The sequence below is a fragment of the Xenia sp. Carnegie-2017 genome, unplaced genomic scaffold (genome assembly GCF_021976095.1).
Source record: "Xenia sp. Carnegie-2017 unplaced genomic scaffold, XeniaSp_v1 HiC_scaffold_2, whole genome shotgun sequence".
Lineage (NCBI taxonomy): Eukaryota > Metazoa > Cnidaria > Anthozoa > Malacalcyonacea > Xeniidae > Xenia > Xenia sp. Carnegie-2017.
In genome coordinates this window covers 9359731-9378386 of record NW_025813482.1, presented here as the reverse complement: position 1 = coordinate 9378386, position 18656 = coordinate 9359731, and the positions used below count along the sequence as shown (strand labels likewise).

The 18656-nt window shown below is 31.9% G+C and overlaps 3 protein-coding genes and 1 non-coding gene across 5 annotated transcripts; 2 read left to right on the top strand and 2 right to left on the bottom strand.

Annotated features, from left to right (window-relative positions):
- The first annotated feature begins 74 nt into the window (after nt 1–74).
- On the top strand, nt 75–8618 carry LOC124439934 (cilia- and flagella-associated protein 57-like). The gene is made up of 18 exons (XM_046990230.1): nt 75–994; nt 1294–1550; nt 2232–2565; nt 2825–2964; nt 3048–3213; nt 3438–3551; nt 3832–4044; nt 4156–4329; nt 4403–4564; nt 4868–5110; nt 5467–5664; nt 5735–5908; nt 6365–6523; nt 6712–6855; nt 7224–7340; nt 7415–7546; nt 7792–7938; nt 8032–8618. Exons 1-18 carry the CDS (start codon nt 527–529, stop codon nt 8338–8340), a joined length of 3651 nt encoding a protein of 1216 aa, XP_046846186.1. The 5' UTR covers nt 75–526; the 3' UTR covers nt 8341–8618.
- Trnaq-uug lies at nt 81–152 on the top strand. The gene has a single exon. It is a non-coding gene; the product is annotated as a tRNA-Gln (tRNA).
- Nucleotides 8619–8991: 373 nt separating the features above from the next.
- Nucleotides 8992–13232, bottom strand: LOC124439935. The gene is made up of 8 exons (XM_046990231.1): nt 12781–13232; nt 12400–12562; nt 12007–12077; nt 11753–11902; nt 11432–11656; nt 10229–10431; nt 10008–10153; nt 8992–9799 (listed from the first exon to the last, which is right to left on the bottom strand). Exons 1-8 carry the CDS (start codon nt 13030–13032, stop codon nt 9363–9365), a joined length of 1647 nt encoding a protein of 548 aa, XP_046846187.1. The 5' UTR covers nt 13033–13232; the 3' UTR covers nt 8992–9362.
- A 648-nt stretch (nt 13233–13880) lies between these two features.
- Nucleotides 13881–18441, bottom strand: LOC124439936 (UDP-N-acetylglucosamine transporter-like). 2 transcript variants are annotated; one of them, XM_046990234.1, is made up of 8 exons: nt 18041–18440; nt 17603–17955; nt 16923–17045; nt 16458–16623; nt 16134–16252; nt 15639–15772; nt 14753–14858; nt 13881–14522 (listed from the first exon to the last, which is right to left on the bottom strand). In XM_046990234.1, exons 1-8 carry the CDS (start codon nt 18078–18080, stop codon nt 14511–14513), a joined length of 1053 nt encoding a protein of 350 aa, XP_046846190.1. In that variant the 5' UTR covers nt 18081–18440; the 3' UTR covers nt 13881–14510. The 2 variants fall into 2 exon arrangements, with proteins under 2 accessions (XP_046846190.1, XP_046846189.1); XM_046990233.1 differs by having other exon boundaries at nt 13881–14858; nt 18041–18441.
- Nucleotides 18442–18656: the final 215 nt, after the last annotated feature.

The following is an 18656-nucleotide window of genomic DNA, read 5'->3' as shown; positions in this document are numbered from 1 at the left end:
ATAGAATCAATGTTATTGATTCTAATGGTTGAATGAAGCAAGATAATTTAGAATATATATTTTTCTGCAGCACATATCAAGGCCCCATGGTGTAATGGTTAGCACTCTGGACTTTGAATCCAGCGATCCGAGTTCAAGTCTCGGTGGGACCTCGCTTCTTTTATGTATGGAAGAAATTCCATTCTACATTGTTTTGTTTTAGTTAAAAATTTTGCAATTGCTTAATCTCAAAGTATTTAGTGAGCATGATTTTTTCAACGTCTTCTTAAAAATACTTTTATTTAAAGATAATGTAAAAACGTAATAGTCAGGCTTAGTCAGCAAACATAATCCAAGAACGACTACTAGTTCCAGGGTCATTGACAGCACCCCAAACCAAATTAGCCTGCGTACAGGTTGTAGGAAAAGTCGGTTTCTTGGCAACGACATAAACTAAATGAAAAATAATAGTCTTGTGAAGTGAATGAGAAACGAAGAAGATTTAATAACTGCAATTTTTGAATTTATTTTTTAAACTTATTTCATAATGTCGATAGCATCATTGACAACTAGATTTGTATTTGGCATTAAAGGTGATATTTCAGATAACATTTGTTATCTGGATGAGCAAACGATCGTATTTCCCAGTGGTTCTAACTGCATCCTGTATAACATTGATCAAAAAACTCAGAGGTTTATTCCAGGAACAGATAAAAGTCCAGGGATTTCTTCAATGGCAGTAAGTCCTAACAGACGTTATATAGCCATTGCTGAAAGAGGAGACAAGGCGATTATAACTATATTTGATCTTCATACCTTACGAAAAAGGAAAGTGCTTACTTATTCTGATGGCACAGCTACAGAGTTTGTGAGTTTAGCTTTTTCTCCTGATTCCAAGTATTTAATATCACAAGGAGGAAAACCAGATTGGATTCTACTGTATTGGACTTGGGAGAAAGCAAAAATTATGGCATTAACCAAGTCATCAAATCAAAACGTTTCGCCTGTTCATCAGGTAAAATGATATTTAAACAACATTTTATGACGTTTCACTCATTCATTTAGTACTTAGGTTTGTAGGTTAAAGACGTTATTCTTTCATAATTTTGTCTATGGATCTTTTCCTCTTCTTGAAATATTTTCTCCCATTATTTAATACACGCAATAATCTTTTACAACTCTTCTGTACATCTACAAGTTTAGTTTAAGTTGGTTCTTTTATAACAGCTTACACATGTGCTCTACTATGTTATAAATTCCATAATCATAATGAAATTTTTAATTTTATTGCTTAATATTTCACCCTTTACGTAGGTCTCGTTTAATCCTCAAGACAACACACAGCTATGCGTAGTTGGTCAAGGTATTTTCAAGCTTTTCCGTTACAGCGAAGGCAATCTCAAACAATTTGCATTTCAAAAATTGGATCCACAAAACTTCTTGTGTCATACATGGCTTTCTGATGAGAAAATTGTGGCTGGAACTGATACTGGTCGGCTATTGTTGTTTGAGTCTGGAGAATTGAGAAATGAGCTTCATATTAGTGGACCGTCATCAACTTCGGCGTTCAAGTAAATACATTCATTTGTTAATATTTTTTTATACATCGTATAAACTCAATATATTATTATTATTAACTCAATATACGTATAATCATTTATATTATATTTTATACTCAAAACGTTTGCCCTAGATGAAGTGATAGCAGGTATTTTGCATGATTAAAGTTTCCAAGTTTTGGAAAATATGTTTTGAGCAAAAGGAAACTTGTTTTCTGTCGTTTTCCACCAAATTGAGCAGTATATAATACAAATCGTTTTAAATGCAAGCTTTTAAATGGATGAACCTTTGCTTACACCTTTATCTTATGTTGTATTTTTTATTTTTTACTTTCAATTTCATAGCAAAAGTGCTCTTTTCACCACCGAATTTAAAACTAAAGTTAAAATCATATAATCGTTTTCCTCTGCATCTTAAATTTTCCTTCATCCTTATAGTTTTCAGCAATTGGAACTAGAAAACAATTCAATTTCACTGTCAACAAGCCACATCGACACATCGACCATTTTACAAAGGGAATTTCTTCATTGAAAAAAATAAGAAAAAATAAAAACGTTTTTATTGTTAAAGTCTATCCTTACTACGTGAAAAATATTTTCTTTGGAAGACTACTTTGATTTTTTTTTTTGCTGTAATGACCTTCAACTTTCAGCTGGTTGAAAATAACATGTGTGTTTATCCTGATATTTTAGAGCTCCTGGAGCAATGTCAGTAATACCTGAATCAAGTTCAACTCAAGATCTTCGTCCTCAAGTCACGAGTATTGCAGCGTTTTCTAAAGGTTTTGTCTGCTCTGGTGGAGCCGGTTTTGTTCATTTGTTTGAAAAAACTGACGATAAAGATGGTTTCAAGAAAAGCCGAGAAATAAAAGTTCCAGTAGATTCTCAAAGTCCTGATCCCGAAGCGTCAATAGCAAACCAAATTATCACAACTTTAGCAGTTAGTCCCTCAGAAGAAACACTTGTTTGCAGTACAAAAGCAAATCAAATGTATTCTATTACAATGTCAAGCACTGATTTAGGAAAGGTATTATTCATGATTAGTTAAATCGTGAAAACTATCACTTGTTTTTTTGATGTTATTCATGTGTAGAGTAATATTGAATAACTTCTATTAAAAAGTTTGTCTGTGAGTAAAGTTAATATCGTTAAGTCTACATACATGCTAGATTGGAATACATACATAACCACAAAATTTATATTGAACATAGAGATTGTTAGACTGATAATAAAATAAGTGATCAACCTACGTCAAAATACAATAATTATGCTTTTCTTTTATGTAGGGAGACCAAATCACATTTGAACTTTTGAGTCAATCATTTCATAATGGAGTGATTACAGGTCTAGATATATGTATTCGGAAACCTCTTGTTGCTACTTGTAGCATTGATCGTTCTGTTCGCGTTTGGAATTATGAAACTTGGTATTTATAATATGTGAATTTTTTTTTTTTTAAACAGTTTCATAAAAATTACGTTGTTAGTTAAACTTTACTTCTTTTTTTAGTTCACTTGAGTTATCACGAGAATTCCAAGAGGAATGTTACAGCATAGCTCTCCATCCGTCGGGACTTTATATTCTTGTTGGTTTTAGTGATAAATTACGTTTAATGAACCTCCTTATTGACGAAATAAGAATGTTTAAAGAATTTACTATACGAGGATGTCGAGAGGTAACTGACAAACAAAATAAGTTTTTTGTTAACAAAATGTTTTACTCCATGAACGATTTATTTAAACCTAGACTGAGCCATTAATTTCTTACCTATGTAATTTTCACTTTTACCAATCGTCGCAACTTTGTCTCCTACATACGTTATGTTTTATAATTTTGTACAATAATAAGGTTTTTTACTGCTGACGTTTTTAAATTCGTATTGACCCTTCATTTTTGCAGTGTTCATTCAGCAACGGTGGACATTATTTTGCTACGGTTCATGGAAATGTTATTCAACTATACTCAACTATGACTTTTGAAAATGTCGGCAATCTTAAAGGACATAATGGAAAGGTAACAAGCTAGCCGTAATGTTTCGACATAAACTGCTTCTTGCTTATCTGGCATGTAAAGCTTTTGGGTGAATCCAATAATGATAGCCTATTTATTGATATCTTTTATCTCAAAATACTTTATAACTTGCTCAATTGCTACGATTTTACGTTTTAGAAGTCAATGCCTGTGCTTTTATGATTCAGTTTTTCTAACCAGTTTTAGTACATAGCTACGAGAAAGTATTATTTTATAACATACGTAGCAAACAACAATTGACTCTAAAGTCTAAAAAAATTAGGTTCGTGCGGTAATTTGGAGTCAAGATGACACGAAAATAATATCTTGTGGAATGGACGGCGCAGTATATGAATGGAATGTTTATACTGGAAAACGTGACGGTGAAAGTGTTTTAAAATCATGCAGTTATACTGGAGTGGCTGTCTCGCCAGATGGAAGAACAACTTTTGCGGTTGGATCCGATAAAACTTTAAAAGAAATATGTGATTCTCAGGTAATCTTTGCATGAGTGATATGAGTTTCACTTATAAAATTAAGAAATTTTATTACTTATTATTTTATAAAATTTTATTACTTGTTATTACTTTTTTATTGCTTTTTTAAGATTCTTCGTGAAGTTTCATCAAGTGATATGGTTTTAACTCAAGTGAGTATGTCTAGATCAGGGCGTATGTTGTTTGTTGCTACTAAAACTGGTACTGTCCGAGCTATGAAGTTTCCTTTAACAGTTCCTGGTGAATGGCAAGAATATCAAAGTCATTGTGGCACAGTAACTAAGGTACTATTCATTAAAATACCTACTTCCAAAACACTGTTGTACAGGAATCAAAGTTTGTTTATTCTTTTTTTAGATGCGTATATCCTTTGACGATCAATATTTATTTACAGTCGGTGAAGATGCTTGTTTGTTTATTTACAAAGTGACTGAGAAAGAAGGTCGTGGTTTGAAACGTGAAAAAGAGATAGTTTATGCTGAAGAGATTCTTATTACAAAATCAGACTTAGAAGAAAAGGTTAGTTGTCGCAGACAAATGAAGACGAACTTAGAAAAAGTCACTAAAGCAATCTCTTTCTAATATATTTATTCCTTTGTTTGTTCATCGTGTTTGGTAATATGTAAAACTGTTAGTTTCATTCTCCATCTTCTAGACATTTTTATAGGAATTTAGAAACTTTAGACTTGAAACATAAACACCAATACAACACTTCACAATTCACAATGTTGATATAAAACCTTACTATACAAAATAATATGGTTTAAATAATTACACATTACGTCAGCAGAGAAAAAAGACGCTATATTTTAATCTCTACAGAATTCCATGATGGCTGAGTTAAAAACACGAGTGGAAGAATTAAAAATGGAAAACGAGTACCAGTTGAGATTAAAAGACATGAATTACAATGAAAAAATCAAGGAACTCACCGAAAAGTTTATACAAGAAATGGAATCGTTAAAAACCAAGAATCAAGTATTGAAGACAGATAAAGAAAAAGAAGAAGCAAAACATGAGGAAGAAGTTTCTGACATTCGTGAAAAACATTCAAGAGAGTTGCAGGTGAGTCAATCTTGTCAGTCAGAAGAAAATAAGATAGACAAGCAGATACGTATGCTGGCTGAACATCGTAATAATTTATCTGCACTGGTCTTTTATTACAATGAAAACATGAACAAAGGGTAATTTTCCTTCATAAGCATGTTTTCCATTGTAGTAAAATAGAGTATAGTAATGTATAGTAATGAGTAGTTTTTATTAATGCCGATTGAAGTTGGGAAACGTTTAATCACAGAACACGTGCATTTTTATGTTTAATTTCTATATTTGTTTATCTACGTAAATTTGGAGAAAAGTTACAGCCTTTATATTCCTTGTATTTAGATGTACTTAAAGGTTCATAGTGCGTCTATTTATAGGATTTAGAATCAGCTAATAATCAGAAATTAATGTCGGAATACGAAAAATATCAAGAACTTCAATCGAAGAGTCAGAAAATGCAAGAAGATTATGACAGACAACTGGAGGAAATGGAGTCTTCAAAAGAACAAGCTTTGTCTCAATTAACGGAGTATTTTGAAACTAAACTTCAAGAAAAGAGTGGACAGTTAGAGCAAGTAAGATTACGTTTAAAAATAATGCAAACATATATATTTATAATTAAAATTTTTAACATTGTTACTTTAGTCTCAAGATGAATCACGACAACAAGTTAGAGAACATGAAGAAACAAAACGACAAATTGAAGAAGATGCTGATCGAGAAATTCTTGATATCAAGAATAAATATGAAAGACGCTTAAGAGAAGAGAAGGAACAAAATTTGAGATTAAAAGGCGAGACAGGAATTATGAGAAAGAAGGTAGAGTATATAAAGTAAATGAGAAAGAAGGTAGAATGTATGGATTTCTTAGGGCAGACCATAAAAATATCACTATTAACTTTTCAATGTTGTTTGGATAAAAGAGTCATTTTATAACATTAGTACGAAAGTTCTATTAACACATGCATTTCGTTACATGAAGATTTCATTGAAACTATTTCATATTCAGGCTCTGCTAAATGACTTTATGATAGAGCTAAATGACTTTATGATAGAGCTAAATGACTTTATGACAGTGCTAAATGACTTTATGATAGAGCTAAATGACTTTATGATTGTGCTAAATGACTTCATCATGGTTCCATTGTTGCCATACAATCTTACTTTAAATCAAAAGCGAATGTCATCAAAGCAAATCAAAATCATTAAAGCTACTTTAAATCATGTAACATTTTGTTGTAATGCATTCATTCTATTCATATTGTCCATTTTTAGTTTACAAGTCTTCAGAAAGAGATAGATGATTACAAGGCTGAGATTCAGCGTCTTCATGGTGAACACAACAAACTACAAGGAGTTATCAAATCTTTAGAAAAAGATATTTATGGTTTAAAAAAAGAAATTCAAGAACGAGACGAAACAATTCAAGATAAGGTTGTATTTTAGTTCGCGATAAAACATGCAAGAATAATAAATTGGTTTACTTTTAAAAAGAACAAAGTTTACTCGCATGAAATTTATGATATAAATTACATGAAATATTACGATAAGCAGCTACCACATGTGGTAGAATGCAACAGTTTTGAAATGAAAATTGTCTAATTGAAGACTTATTTTTGCAGGAAAAACGTATTTATGATTTAAAAAAGAAGAATCAAGAACTGGAGAAGTTTAAGTTTGTGTTGGATTACAAGATCAAGGAACTAAAGAAACAAATTGAACCTAGAGAAAATGACATCAAAGCGATGAAAGAACAAATTCAAGAGGTTAGTATAAGAGTTAACAATTGTGCATGAGGGCTATACTGAAAGTTAACATTGTTATATTGGCTATAATGAGGGTAATGTTGTTATATTGGGTATACTTAGGGGTATTTTTGTTACATTGAGTATAATCAGGAATAACTTTGCTACGTTGGGTATACTATGGAGTGGCATATGTAAATTATTATGTGAATTAAATTTGGTCCTTTACTGCCATGTACAAAAAATGCAATGCAGTTTTCATAATCATGCAGAAAATTAAAATAAAATCCGTTAGCTACAGTTTATCCATAGTTTGACATGTTACTGAGGTGTTACTGTTGTAACCATTCGTATGTCTTCTTAGAACTAACCAATTTTTTTGTTTTAAGATGGAAAGTGAGTTAGAGCGTTTCCATAAACGCAATACTTCGTTAGAATTAAACATTGATGTTCTTCGCCAAAAACTTAAAGCAACAGACAAAGAAATGCATATGGAAAGACAAAAGGTATGTTCACGGCATGATTAAAAATAAACAATGAAAGTATTTTATGACTAAACAAAACGATCGTCACTTTACAGGTAAATAACGTTGAAGCGGTCGTAAAGCGATTTAAGACTGAACTCTATAACTGTGTGGGATATATACAAGAGCCAAAGAAACTGAAAGAAAGTGTTAAACAGTTGTACCAGAAATATGCTCAAGAAAACACGGTAATTGTCCATCGTGTTTTACTCTTATGCCATCATGCCCTTTTTCAGCAAAAAAATGAAATTTTGAATAAAATAGTCAATGAATTACTAAGTTTTCAAACTTAGCATCACAAAACTGCGAGTCAAAAATGTGCGTAATCAAAACTGTTGTTCAACAGGCGTGAACTACAAATCTTGTTTAATCCAACAATGACTTTTAAAATGACTCTTACAAAGACGATGTTAAATGTCTTTTTGTGTTTCAGAATGATTCATCGCCAAGTGTTGACGTTGATATGCAACAAGAATATGCGAGACAGCGAGAACATTTAGAGAGAAGTGTTGCATCTTTGCGAAAAAAACTTGAGAAGGATAACGAAATACATCGGGCAGATAATGTCAGGATTATGCAGGTATCGACAAACGTAATGAAAATATTGCCTGCGTTAAAGAGAACATTCAATCTTTATGCAATATTCAATTTACTTATGATTTTTTTTTTGAAGGAGAATGTTACACTTATTAAAGAAATCAATGATCTACGTCGAGAACTGAAGATTTCTCGAACTCAAGTACATGACCTGGAGACTGCCCTCGGAGTAATGCGCCGTTCTCAGGGAGGTCTGAGTTCTCCTGTGAAATCTGCTCCTAATAAAAAGAACTCTTCTCGTGACAATGCTGCAGATGACTTGGAGAAAATTATCACCATTCAAAAGAGTGAAATACGTAAACTTCGCGAACAGATTCATGATCTTGAAAATCAAACAATCAAAACACCGTCTGGTGGTCGCCTTCCACCGGTTCCAGTGCCATAATACCATCATAATACCACCATAATACCACCATAATACCACCATAATTCTACCATAATACCATCATAATACCACCATAATACCACCATAATACCACCATAATACCATCATAATACACCTTAAACAACTAATACCCTCACATAAACTTTGTACATAAAACATGCTTTTTATAAAGATATTAGAAATGTACATAAATCAAGGTTAAAAACCTGGAACAACTTCTTTTTTCTTCACAATAACGTTCTATTTGATGAATTCAACAAGTTTTATTCATATTTTTTTTCTTTGACTAAATTCAATGCATGAGACACCGAAGTAGCAGTAGGTAATTTTATAAAGTAAAAAAAAAGTTAGCCAACGAAAAAATTTCCAGCAATGCTCGTTTATAAGCATCACAGTACAAGGATGGGTGGTTGTAAACAAATATGTATCACCCTGTTTAATGAACAATGTAACATGTTAAATATTATTGGGATGGTGGTGAAGGATATATTGACAAAAAATCAAGTCGCTCACTAAAGAAAATTTCTTATTGCCCATTTTTGGAATTCGTAGAGGCAAAAGCAACAAGCTAAAATTTTTAGTGTGCAGATATTTCGAAAATATCGGACGCTCAATCCCGAAAAAGTTAAAATAATTTGATGTACAACATAGTTCTCATACTAATCGTTCTATACAACAATACTGCAATTCAATTGAATACTACGAATAATAGAATAAAATACAAGTTATCTGATTCAAGTACATATATAACAAGAATATACTTGAACAAAAATCAGAGTGACTTACTTTAAAAATTATATACTACATATTGTCATCGTCATTTTCCTTAAAGAAAACCATGATTTAAATGCTGTGTTCATACGATGTCACACCATATTTTGGTGTTCAACAACGTTAAAGAAGAAAGCAGGAAAATTATATACATCATTCTACCGACACTTTTTGCAATATGAATGTACTGGAATTATATTCACAGTAAAATAAAACTTAGTAAATAAAAATACATACGTATTTTACGACAACTAATGGTCTGGATCTACCTCATAAAGAAATCCCGTATCTGGCATCAAGACGCGATTATATGAAGTACTTTGAACGAACACACGCCATTTTTCCAGATCGTTGGGTTTAACTTTGCCTGAACCACCTGCACCAATCATTCGACAAGCTTCGAGCCCTGTGTACATATCACCTGAAACTTTATCAACTAAAACAACTTCTTTCTTTTCTGTTATCTTCTCTGGCTTTGTGAATTCATAAAAACCTCTCCCTGTTCGAAAAATTAGACTATTACGTTGCACAAATGTCTTGATATCAATACGCTCATCTACATCAAGTATTTGAAAACGTGAAGGAGAGACAGGCACGAGGTCACATGACGATGTTTCTTTGTATGTCGACACATCCCGACCGGCTAATGTGTCAAACAATGCATGTAATGATCGGTTCATCCCGCCACCTATGATAATTGACATAATAATTAGAATTATGTTGTACGAAAAGTTTATGTACGAAATGGATTACTGTTGTCATAAGTTTATTCACAATTTGCGGCAAATACTTCTAATGTTACACAAAGATGATTGAATATTTTTTCAATTTCCCTAAAAAAGCATGGTAAAGTTTTTAAAGTTAAAAGTAGCAACGTAAAGTAGTGTTTAAGTTACCTTTAGTTCGACCTTTTACTTCTTCTTCAAATTTCTGAAGTTGTTCAAGAGATTGCTCACGATAACAAATAGCAGTTAAAAAATCAACAATTGAAGCAAATTGATCCAGTTTTAAATGCCAGCCACAAGTTATCTTTGCAAGTTCACTGTTAACATATCGACGACAAAGTCATATAAAACAAAAATATTAGATATTTTACAAAAAAAATTGTTTGGGTTACCTGTAGAAAGATGAGGAGGCATTATTACCCAGAGCTTGAACAGAATAAATATGAATATTCATATTTTCGTACATTTCCTTCGCTTCTTCTTTCCAGTTGATTTTAAGGGTATTCAGTGGATATGAGGGACCATGAGGTGGAGCATCTCCAATCATCACTAAAGCACGTTGTGAATTTGGAGTCCAAGAAAGCTCGGTTTTAACCTAATCAAAAATACAATAGAATGACAAGTTCTCTGTTAAAGACCTTTTCGAAAAATAATCTCTTTCTAACTACAAAATTGACCAAATCAATATTTATATAATTTGTAGGAGAGTTCAGCTTTTCTTTGGGATAAAACATTCGTCATAGCGGAAGAAATTTAACGTCTGAAGAATGAAAGCTCTTAGAGTAAAATGAGAAAAATATAGATTTATACAATACACTTCAATCATATTACAAATTTCAAAGACAATCAAAAACAAATCAAAGCAAGAAAACAAAATAGAATGCGAGAAATGTTGGCATCAGGTCTTTTTTTTGAAGGTGAAAACTACAAAATAGATCAACTTATAGTGGAAAAATTTCACTATTCTTCCAAAGATCACGTCAAAAACATGTATTAAATTTATGAGAATTCATTTTAAAGAATCAAATGCTATGAGCATGCGTAAGAAAGACATCATGTTGACGAATGCAAGAATAGAAAATTAGAAATTTTCGATGGTGTGACGGAGAACGAGTTTCTCGCTATTTTAATTGTAACAATTAGAAATTATACGTAAAAATTACTCTTTGACACGACGGTGAATGTATAATGAAATATCATAATATCTGTTGACTATTCCGAATAGATCGTCACAAAGTTGAAGAAGCGTCAAGATCTTTAAGAAATGAACAAACTTTAAGTTTCAAATACTCAAAACCGATTCAGTATTCTTTGGAACTTGTTTGAAAATCTAACGACAAAGTACGTTTATGTACGTTTCATCAGCAAGTGAAGAAACAAATAATTCTAGGCAGAGGTCATCTTAAGGGCGAGGGAGTTTGTCACTTGCCCTTTATGAAATATGAAACACAGACATTACAAAAGTCGTTCCCAGAACGTTACGTAGAAGACTCTTCTAGAGGGACGCGCACATCCATCAGTAGTATGTAATAATGGGCACATATAATATAAACATGCAGCATTTACTATAGAAGTAATGGAAGTTTAAAACTTACCTGTCTCAATACGAGTTCATAACATTCTTCAAAATCATATCCACAAGTGGCTGTTACTTCCTCAACAAACTTACAGAGTTTACTTTCATCTGTGGTGAAATCAAGCCATTTTGTGTCATAAGTAGAAGGTTTATCTTCATAATCACCATGAGCAAAGACTGCAACTCGAATGTTCAAAATATCTTGGAAAACTCGATGTATTGTGTCAGAAACTTTCCTTCGAACCTATTTAGACAAACCTTATTAAGACAAATTGATATAAAATCATATATACCTTGTTTAATATCATTGTAATGTTTTCAGGATATATGGACTTTTTACCTGTGTTAAGCACGGATACATTGAACCAGTTGTATCAAATGAAAACACTATTTCTTTGACATCTGACACATCTGCTGATTTTGGTTTTTTACTTTCAATTTTGGCTTCTGAACTGTAATCTTCTGAGCTTTGTCCTTTCTTCTCTTTCTCCTATCATTTCAAGGTGATAAAATGAAATACTTCACACAAACATTGTCAGGATTGACTAACATCATGAATTAAGCACAACAAGAAACTTATATATATATTGCAACCTCAGTTGAGTCGGCATGACGTTTAGATGCTTTTGGTTGTTTGGGAGTATCTTCATTTTTTTCTTTCTCATCTAAAGACAATTGTTTATTTATTTAAAAGTAGTTTTTAACATAATGGCAAATGTCAAATGAATGTATGGTACTTAATTATTGATAAACCATAAAGAAAATAAACACACAGAATGCAATAAATACTAATGTTCTACAAACGATTAACAAACAACAGTGTTGGCTCTGAAAAGCCTCTTTGGAGGAGTTCCATACATATTCTAATACTGCATATTGTGCTACATTAAGATTTATCCAATTTTATCAACAGTTGTCAAGAGAATGAAGTTAAATGAAAAAAGATAATAAGATTAATCTACTTTTATCAACCAACAGACCCTGCACCTGTAGGAGAAGAACTGTCACCATTATCATATAAAAATTCTGAATCTGGAACAAGAACACGGTTGTAAGATGTAGATTGTACAAATACATCAAAATCCTTTACTTTTTCTTGGTCCAATTTGAATTTTGATGTTGATTTTGGTATTTCAAGAACATCTCGAACCTAAATAATCAACACAATAATGACAAAAATAAAGTGAATTTCCAGGTCAAGTAACAAAAAATTATGAAAATATAATCGATAACGAAATGAAGAATTCAATACTGAAAACTAATCATTATTATGTTGAGGAAGCTTTGCTACTTTATACAGAACGATGATTTCAGTAATGGATTGATGGATTTTTCAATTTCAAGGAAAGCTGATATAGTTCAAACAACCTCGTCACCTGTCACAATTTGACCATCAGATTTTCGTCTTACAACGATCTCTTTGTTATCTTGAATAGTTTCTGGTTTTGTCAGTTGATAAAATCCTTTTCCTTTTGCAAACTCGAGAGAATTCGACTTAAAAAACTCACGAATTGACAACCGTTTTGTCACTTTAAGGGTGGTGAATCGCGCATCCGAGACAAATTTTTTTGCTTCTCCCTTTTTGACTTTTCTGGGTGGCATTTTCTTTGGGGAATTCATTTCAAACAAAACATCTAAATGTGAGTGAACATTGGTACATCAACATTGTGAAACAAAACTTCAAAGGTGATGTTTGTAGTGTTGTCTTCCCACGTCTTCCTGTGATCACGTGTCTGCCAAGTGGCAACAATAATGGCAACCATGTCTTTGAACTGTCTTCACACTGGCCTGCCCGACTGACTTGTTTCGAAAATTGAAGTCAATTTTATTTCAAAAGAAATAAATAGGGCAGAGCTAAATAAATTATTCAACCCTTCCATAACTAGCTTCTTATCTTGAACCTGCTGCCTAAAATGTCCTTGAAGTTTGTTCGCAGCAAATGCAAGATAAATCTTCTAAATGGAAGCCCCGCAGCTCTTGAAGAGAGCCCGTCTTGTCTAACTGTTGCAATTTTTAAGTGTTTTGAACACTGATTTCTCCAAGAAATTGTAAAAAGCAATTGCTTCTCCAACAGTCCCTACCACCTTATCTACCTCTGATAAATCTGTTGGTAAAGAGGCCAAGTTTGTGGCTTTGGTCTCTAAGTATGAAGACGATATCTTTCTGTGTGGGGGGTCAATTGAATAACACCTTTACTGTCTATTTGTTGCCAACAATTTGAAGAAAGAATTTTTTAATACTTAAATCTTATTTTGTCTCAATTTATCCACTAAGAGCCAAAAGTTTTTTCCCAAATGGCATTTTTGTGACTGCTTCTATACATACAAGTGAATTTGATTTTTAAATAATGCAAACCTGAAACAGTATTTTTGCATATGAAACCAACGACAACATTGCAAATAATTCTTGTATAAATTAAATGTTTTAAAATACACAGTTATTTAAATGAAATCATTTTCAGACAATAATTTTTTTATATGATGCAATCCATAAATTTTATTTTAAAGTGCACCTAGCCTCAACATTTTTCTTGAACGAATTTGATAAGCTATAGACATAGGATAAAATTCGTGAAAGAATTTTGTGAATTAGGTGAAAAATCGTGACGCTATGCCTTGTGTAACACAGCACATCTTTGGTAAACGACCGCGTGAGAACTTTGACGTAAATTCCGGACAACACATGTTAATAACATGGCCACATTTTACCGAATTATTCTAATGCTACTGCAACCATATACCATGCTTCATTCGGGCATGTTTTCAATTTAGAGTAAGAAAAATAGTGCCATAGATGGATAGGATTGTAATTCTGTCAGGAACACGTCATATTTTAGGTACCAGACTCCAAATGCCAGTACCTTGTTCTTAGCGAAAATAGTAGCATTTTCACAAGACGTAGCGTCAAGATTTTATAGCCCTCTCAAACAATGCTTTCACTGTTATTATTCCAAGTTTACATTTTATCGCATCAGCAATATTCAATTAAAACTTGTTTATCTGTATAACAGCCATATAAACATTACATCATAAGTTATAGTGTACACAGAAATCTTGCTAGTTGCGTCCAGAGAAGTTTCTTTTTGAGAGCACAGAATGTTAATACATATGCTAAAAGTTAAATGGAAATAATTATTGACAAATACGTTGAAATACTCTAAGATCCAGTTAGACTGTAACAATAGTAATACATAGGTAAGTAAATATTTTTGCTGTAAATGCGTAGCTAAAAAACTACCATATGCTTTTGCATGGAAATGTTTTGCCCATTCATAATTAATTTATCAGACAATAACTAAGACTTTTAATAAATGTTCTTTTTAGTATTAAACATTTCTTACTTTCCTTTCTGTTTCAACTTTTTCAGACTTATATGACAGAGATTTCTCAGGTTTGGAGTACAAATAAGTTGAAAGTAGGACCGCGGAAGTTCCAGCTAAAAATTGTCTAAAACAAAATTAGAAATAATTTATAAGATTTTGACGTTGCTAATCTATTTATTTTAAAATACAGAAAGTACGTTGACAAATATATATATGATTGACCAATGTTACTATCAAAAAAAATGCTCTGAACCGGTGGGAAAGTTAGGTTTTACCCAAAGGCTAAATATTCATCACATGCAGTGGTGAAGCAAGCACGAGCCTTTACTAATATCACGAAAATTTTTCAGTCAAATTATTCATTTCTTAATTGTGTTTCCAGAGATTAGATACAAAAATATTTTCACTGTCAGAGTAAAAAACGGCTGGCTTCTCAACAGATATCATGTGAAATAATATATCATACTACAGTAACAGACATTTCTATGAAATATTACCATTCATCAGTATTATTATATGGACAAACGTCACTTGAAGTAAAATGGCACGCTGTCATTTGCTCAGAAACATTTTTGCCAATCCAGTACTTTCTCGCACGGTCCAACATGCGTAAATGTACAGATGAATGTAAAAAAACTTCGTAAAGCAAACAGCAAAATGCAAAAATTAACACGATAGTTATTCATCAGTACTAATTACGTCATTAGCACTTTTTAGTTATTACGATATTTAATTTCCTCCCCAGGCTCTACTCCAAGTCCGTTACAGTCGCTGACTTTTCACTTTCTCTTGGTATAATATCAACCAATAATGATATTGATTGAATTCCCAATAAATTAGCAATATTATTGACTACATAAATATTTTATCAATGCATAATAGGATGGCAAAAAATTTGTCTTACTTGGAGACTTCAAAATCTTCGAGAAAATACCATGATATTATAGACGATATAATGATAGATAATGACGTTGAAAAACCTTTTAAAATATTGTCTGCGTATTTAACTACAATGGCAACAACTAAACCATTGAACGCCTACAAATATCAAAGTTGAAGTTAGTATTGGTAGAAAATTTAGACAAAGTGAATAAATTAACTAACATAGTATTCAGGATAATTGTAGTGGAGATATTTGTCAAATTGATCTTGACCATAAGGAAATAACAAATATGAGTGACAAAGAACAAAGCAAAATATATACAATAATTTTCGTGTCTTTCAAAACAGAAACTCTGAGATTGGAAAAGATTTGTGAGTATAAGAATATGAACTTTTTATCATTGAAATCTCTAATGATCTCAATAATTCTTAACTGGTAAAAACAGTTTTTATATGTCAACATTTAATACTTCAACAATAAAAGACAAATATCCATATTTAATGAGTAATTACTGACCTGTAAACATATAACAATCCATGTATGTTTATTATAACCTTGAAAGAAACCATTTTTCCAAACTGCAGATCCATCATTGCTAAATACAGCAGCAAGACCAAGAATAGAACCAAATATTGCTGTCATAAAAAAGACTTGTGTTAAGACTTTACAGTGATACTGAAGAATATTCTTCCTTTTGTCATCAAATTTCATTACAAAATGAAGCAACTTTATACACATAACTTGAACAACTAGCACTGATACTGCAACCTGAAAAGTTGCTGTAACATCTATAAATAATGAGGGTAAATAACATATTTACAAGATCATAATGTTGCTCACCTAGTTGAACATTTCTCATCCATAAAGATAGTTGAGATGTTTTCAAAACTTTCTCAAAATAAACTCCAGCAAAGCCACTAGAAAAACATGCACAAAGTACGGCAATCAGACCAATAACAGATTTGGAAAGATTTTGCTCTTCATGATAAATACCATCACTTCGCCACTAAAACAAAACAAAATCAAAGTAATTGATGTCATTCCATTGAACTAAACATAAAACTTGAATACTATCTTTGGTAACAAGCCTGTCTGTACTTGCAAAAAACCAAATTCACCTATGCCACACACCAGTTTCATACAGCAGGTATTAAACATTGCAATCATTATGCTTAAATGAAGGGCACATTACCTATCACCAAAAACATGCCTATCCTCACATCGATGACAATGACAATAATAATGTGAAGCAACAACTATATTAACAAATTACTTCAAAATCTCAAACATCTGATAACTTCCTACCTGTACTAAAGAGACTCCAAACATTAAAATAACTAAAGATAGCCATTTTAAAGTTGTAAGTTTCTTTCCCAACATAATAACACTGAATAAAGCTGTTGTTAAAATCTTCAATTGATATGTTACCTGAAAAGATATATTTGATAGACATTATGATTAAAGTAAATGGTTTGAACCCGGAACTATCGTTACATGTTTGTAAATGATGATCGTACAGGTTGGTATAGTCATGAGAAGGACTGTTTTTGTTGTTATTAACTGATGTTTCGACAACCTTAGCGGTAGTCATCTTCAGAGTCAAATAAGGAGTAAACATATATACAAATATTTTTGCAGACATAGGACAATTTTTATTTTTAGACTTAAAAACTATTGTTTACTGCAAGCTTTTCCAGAATGTATGAACTAAGGCAATGTACCCGTAGATATAAAATAAAACAAACTTAGCAAATTGACATCTCCTTTTATGATATGTATTTAAGACAGGTAAAAACAAAAGTTTAGCAACAGAGTGACTTTGATTTCAGTATTTGTTTGATTTATGTCTGAAAGTAATGTTGATTTCTTGTCATGGAACTTCTGCATTTGAGTAAATCTAACAAAACAGTTTCAATGGAAGCAAATGTGAAAATTTCTATACCTGCCAAAGTGGTTAAATTATTATACTGATTATTAAAACATACCTGATATGTAGCAGCATCCAAGTTTGACAATGCAAGATATAATAAATTATTTTGAATTGTATATAATAAAGCTGGAACAGACATCTTTAAAGTGTTCCATGGAGATAAAATTATATTGACATTTAGTTCGTTACAGAATTTCTTCAGTTCGAAATTCGCTTTTTTAAACAGGATGAAAAAGCAAATGACGAGTTTCAAGACTTCAGATAAAAAAACAGCTGTCGAAGATAAGTACGGTGTTTCATTATTTATCGCAGTGTTTCTTGAATATCGTAGAACTAAAACCATTGTTGAAGTTTGCAGTGTTAAAACACTCAATGCCAGATATTTCAATCGAAAACTGAAGATTCCAACTGGGAAGACAATAATAAAACACAACGTGTATTTTAAATCGATTCTGTCGATTCCTTTGGAAAAATCATTTCAATCACTGTTTACCTGTCAAAGTTTCCTGTCCGACAGAACTTGGCGCTGCCATCTTGCACCTAAGTATTAGATATTAAATTTTTCTTTTTAAAATTTGATTCTACTAGCTTTCTATGTACTACAAGTTATCTCTTTCACAACAGATGTCGACAACTTATGTAATAGTCATTTTTTATTCTGCCACGAACACAAATAGAAAACAAAATTTTCCAAACAATAACTCGGCTATTGCCAGGCAGTATCATAAATTATTCATCGTGATCAACCAAAAATTTGTCCCGTAATCTAGCTTGGCTGTTTTAAGTGGAAATAACAAATAACGACATTGCAACATCTTGTAACTGCAACAGCCGTAACATGTTACACTTATTCGGAATAAATTATTCCAGAAAATGGTTGGGAATCGAGTACTATTTATACGTCACCAATAGATAGAACAGACAATATTGCGATATAAGTGCATAAACGTCATGTATGCGTATCGTAAAGTATGCTTTTATCACAAATATACAAACAATCCATTTCACTTTGCTATTCAAATATTTGAGTGTTTAGTACATTGGTTTAGTTGCAATGAATAATAATTACATTCAAAATGCACAATAAATTTAACATGATACTTTCTTCT

Excerpts from the sequence above, each read along its gene's own strand:
- LOC124439935 (XM_046990231.1), bottom strand. The coding sequence starts at position 13,032 with ATGAATTCCCCAAAGAAAATGCCACCCAGAAAAGTCAAAAAGGGAGAA. Across the intron at positions 12,563-12,780 it reads AAATTGTGACAGGTGACGAG|GTTCGAGATGTTCTTGAAAT; the intron begins GTTGTTTGAACT and ends TTGATTATTTAG. Across the intron at positions 11,903-12,006 it reads GTCATGCCGACTCAACTGAG|GAGAAAGAGAAGAAAGGACA; the intron begins GTTGCAATATAT and ends TTGAAATGATAG.
- LOC124439934 (XM_046990230.1), top strand. The coding sequence starts at position 527 with ATGTCGATAGCATCATTGACAACTAGATTTGTATTTGGCATTAAAGGT. Across the intron at positions 5,665-5,734 it reads AGAGTGGACAGTTAGAGCAA|TCTCAAGATGAATCACGACA; the intron begins GTAAGATTACGT and ends TTGTTACTTTAG. Across the intron at positions 6,856-7,223 it reads TGAAAGAACAAATTCAAGAG|ATGGAAAGTGAGTTAGAGCG; the intron begins GTTAGTATAAGA and ends TTTTGTTTTAAG.
- LOC124439936 (XM_046990233.1), bottom strand. The coding sequence starts at position 18,080 with ATGGCAGCGCCAAGTTCTGTCGGACAGGAAACTTTGACAG. Across the intron at positions 16,624-16,922 it reads TTGGAGTCTCTTTAGTACAG|TGGCGAAGTGATGGTATTTA; the intron begins GTAGGAAGTTAT and ends GTTTTGTTTTAG. Across the intron at positions 14,859-15,638 it reads GAAGATTTTGAAGTCTCCAA|ACAATTTTTAGCTGGAACTT; the intron begins GTAAGACAAATT and ends ATTTTGTTTTAG.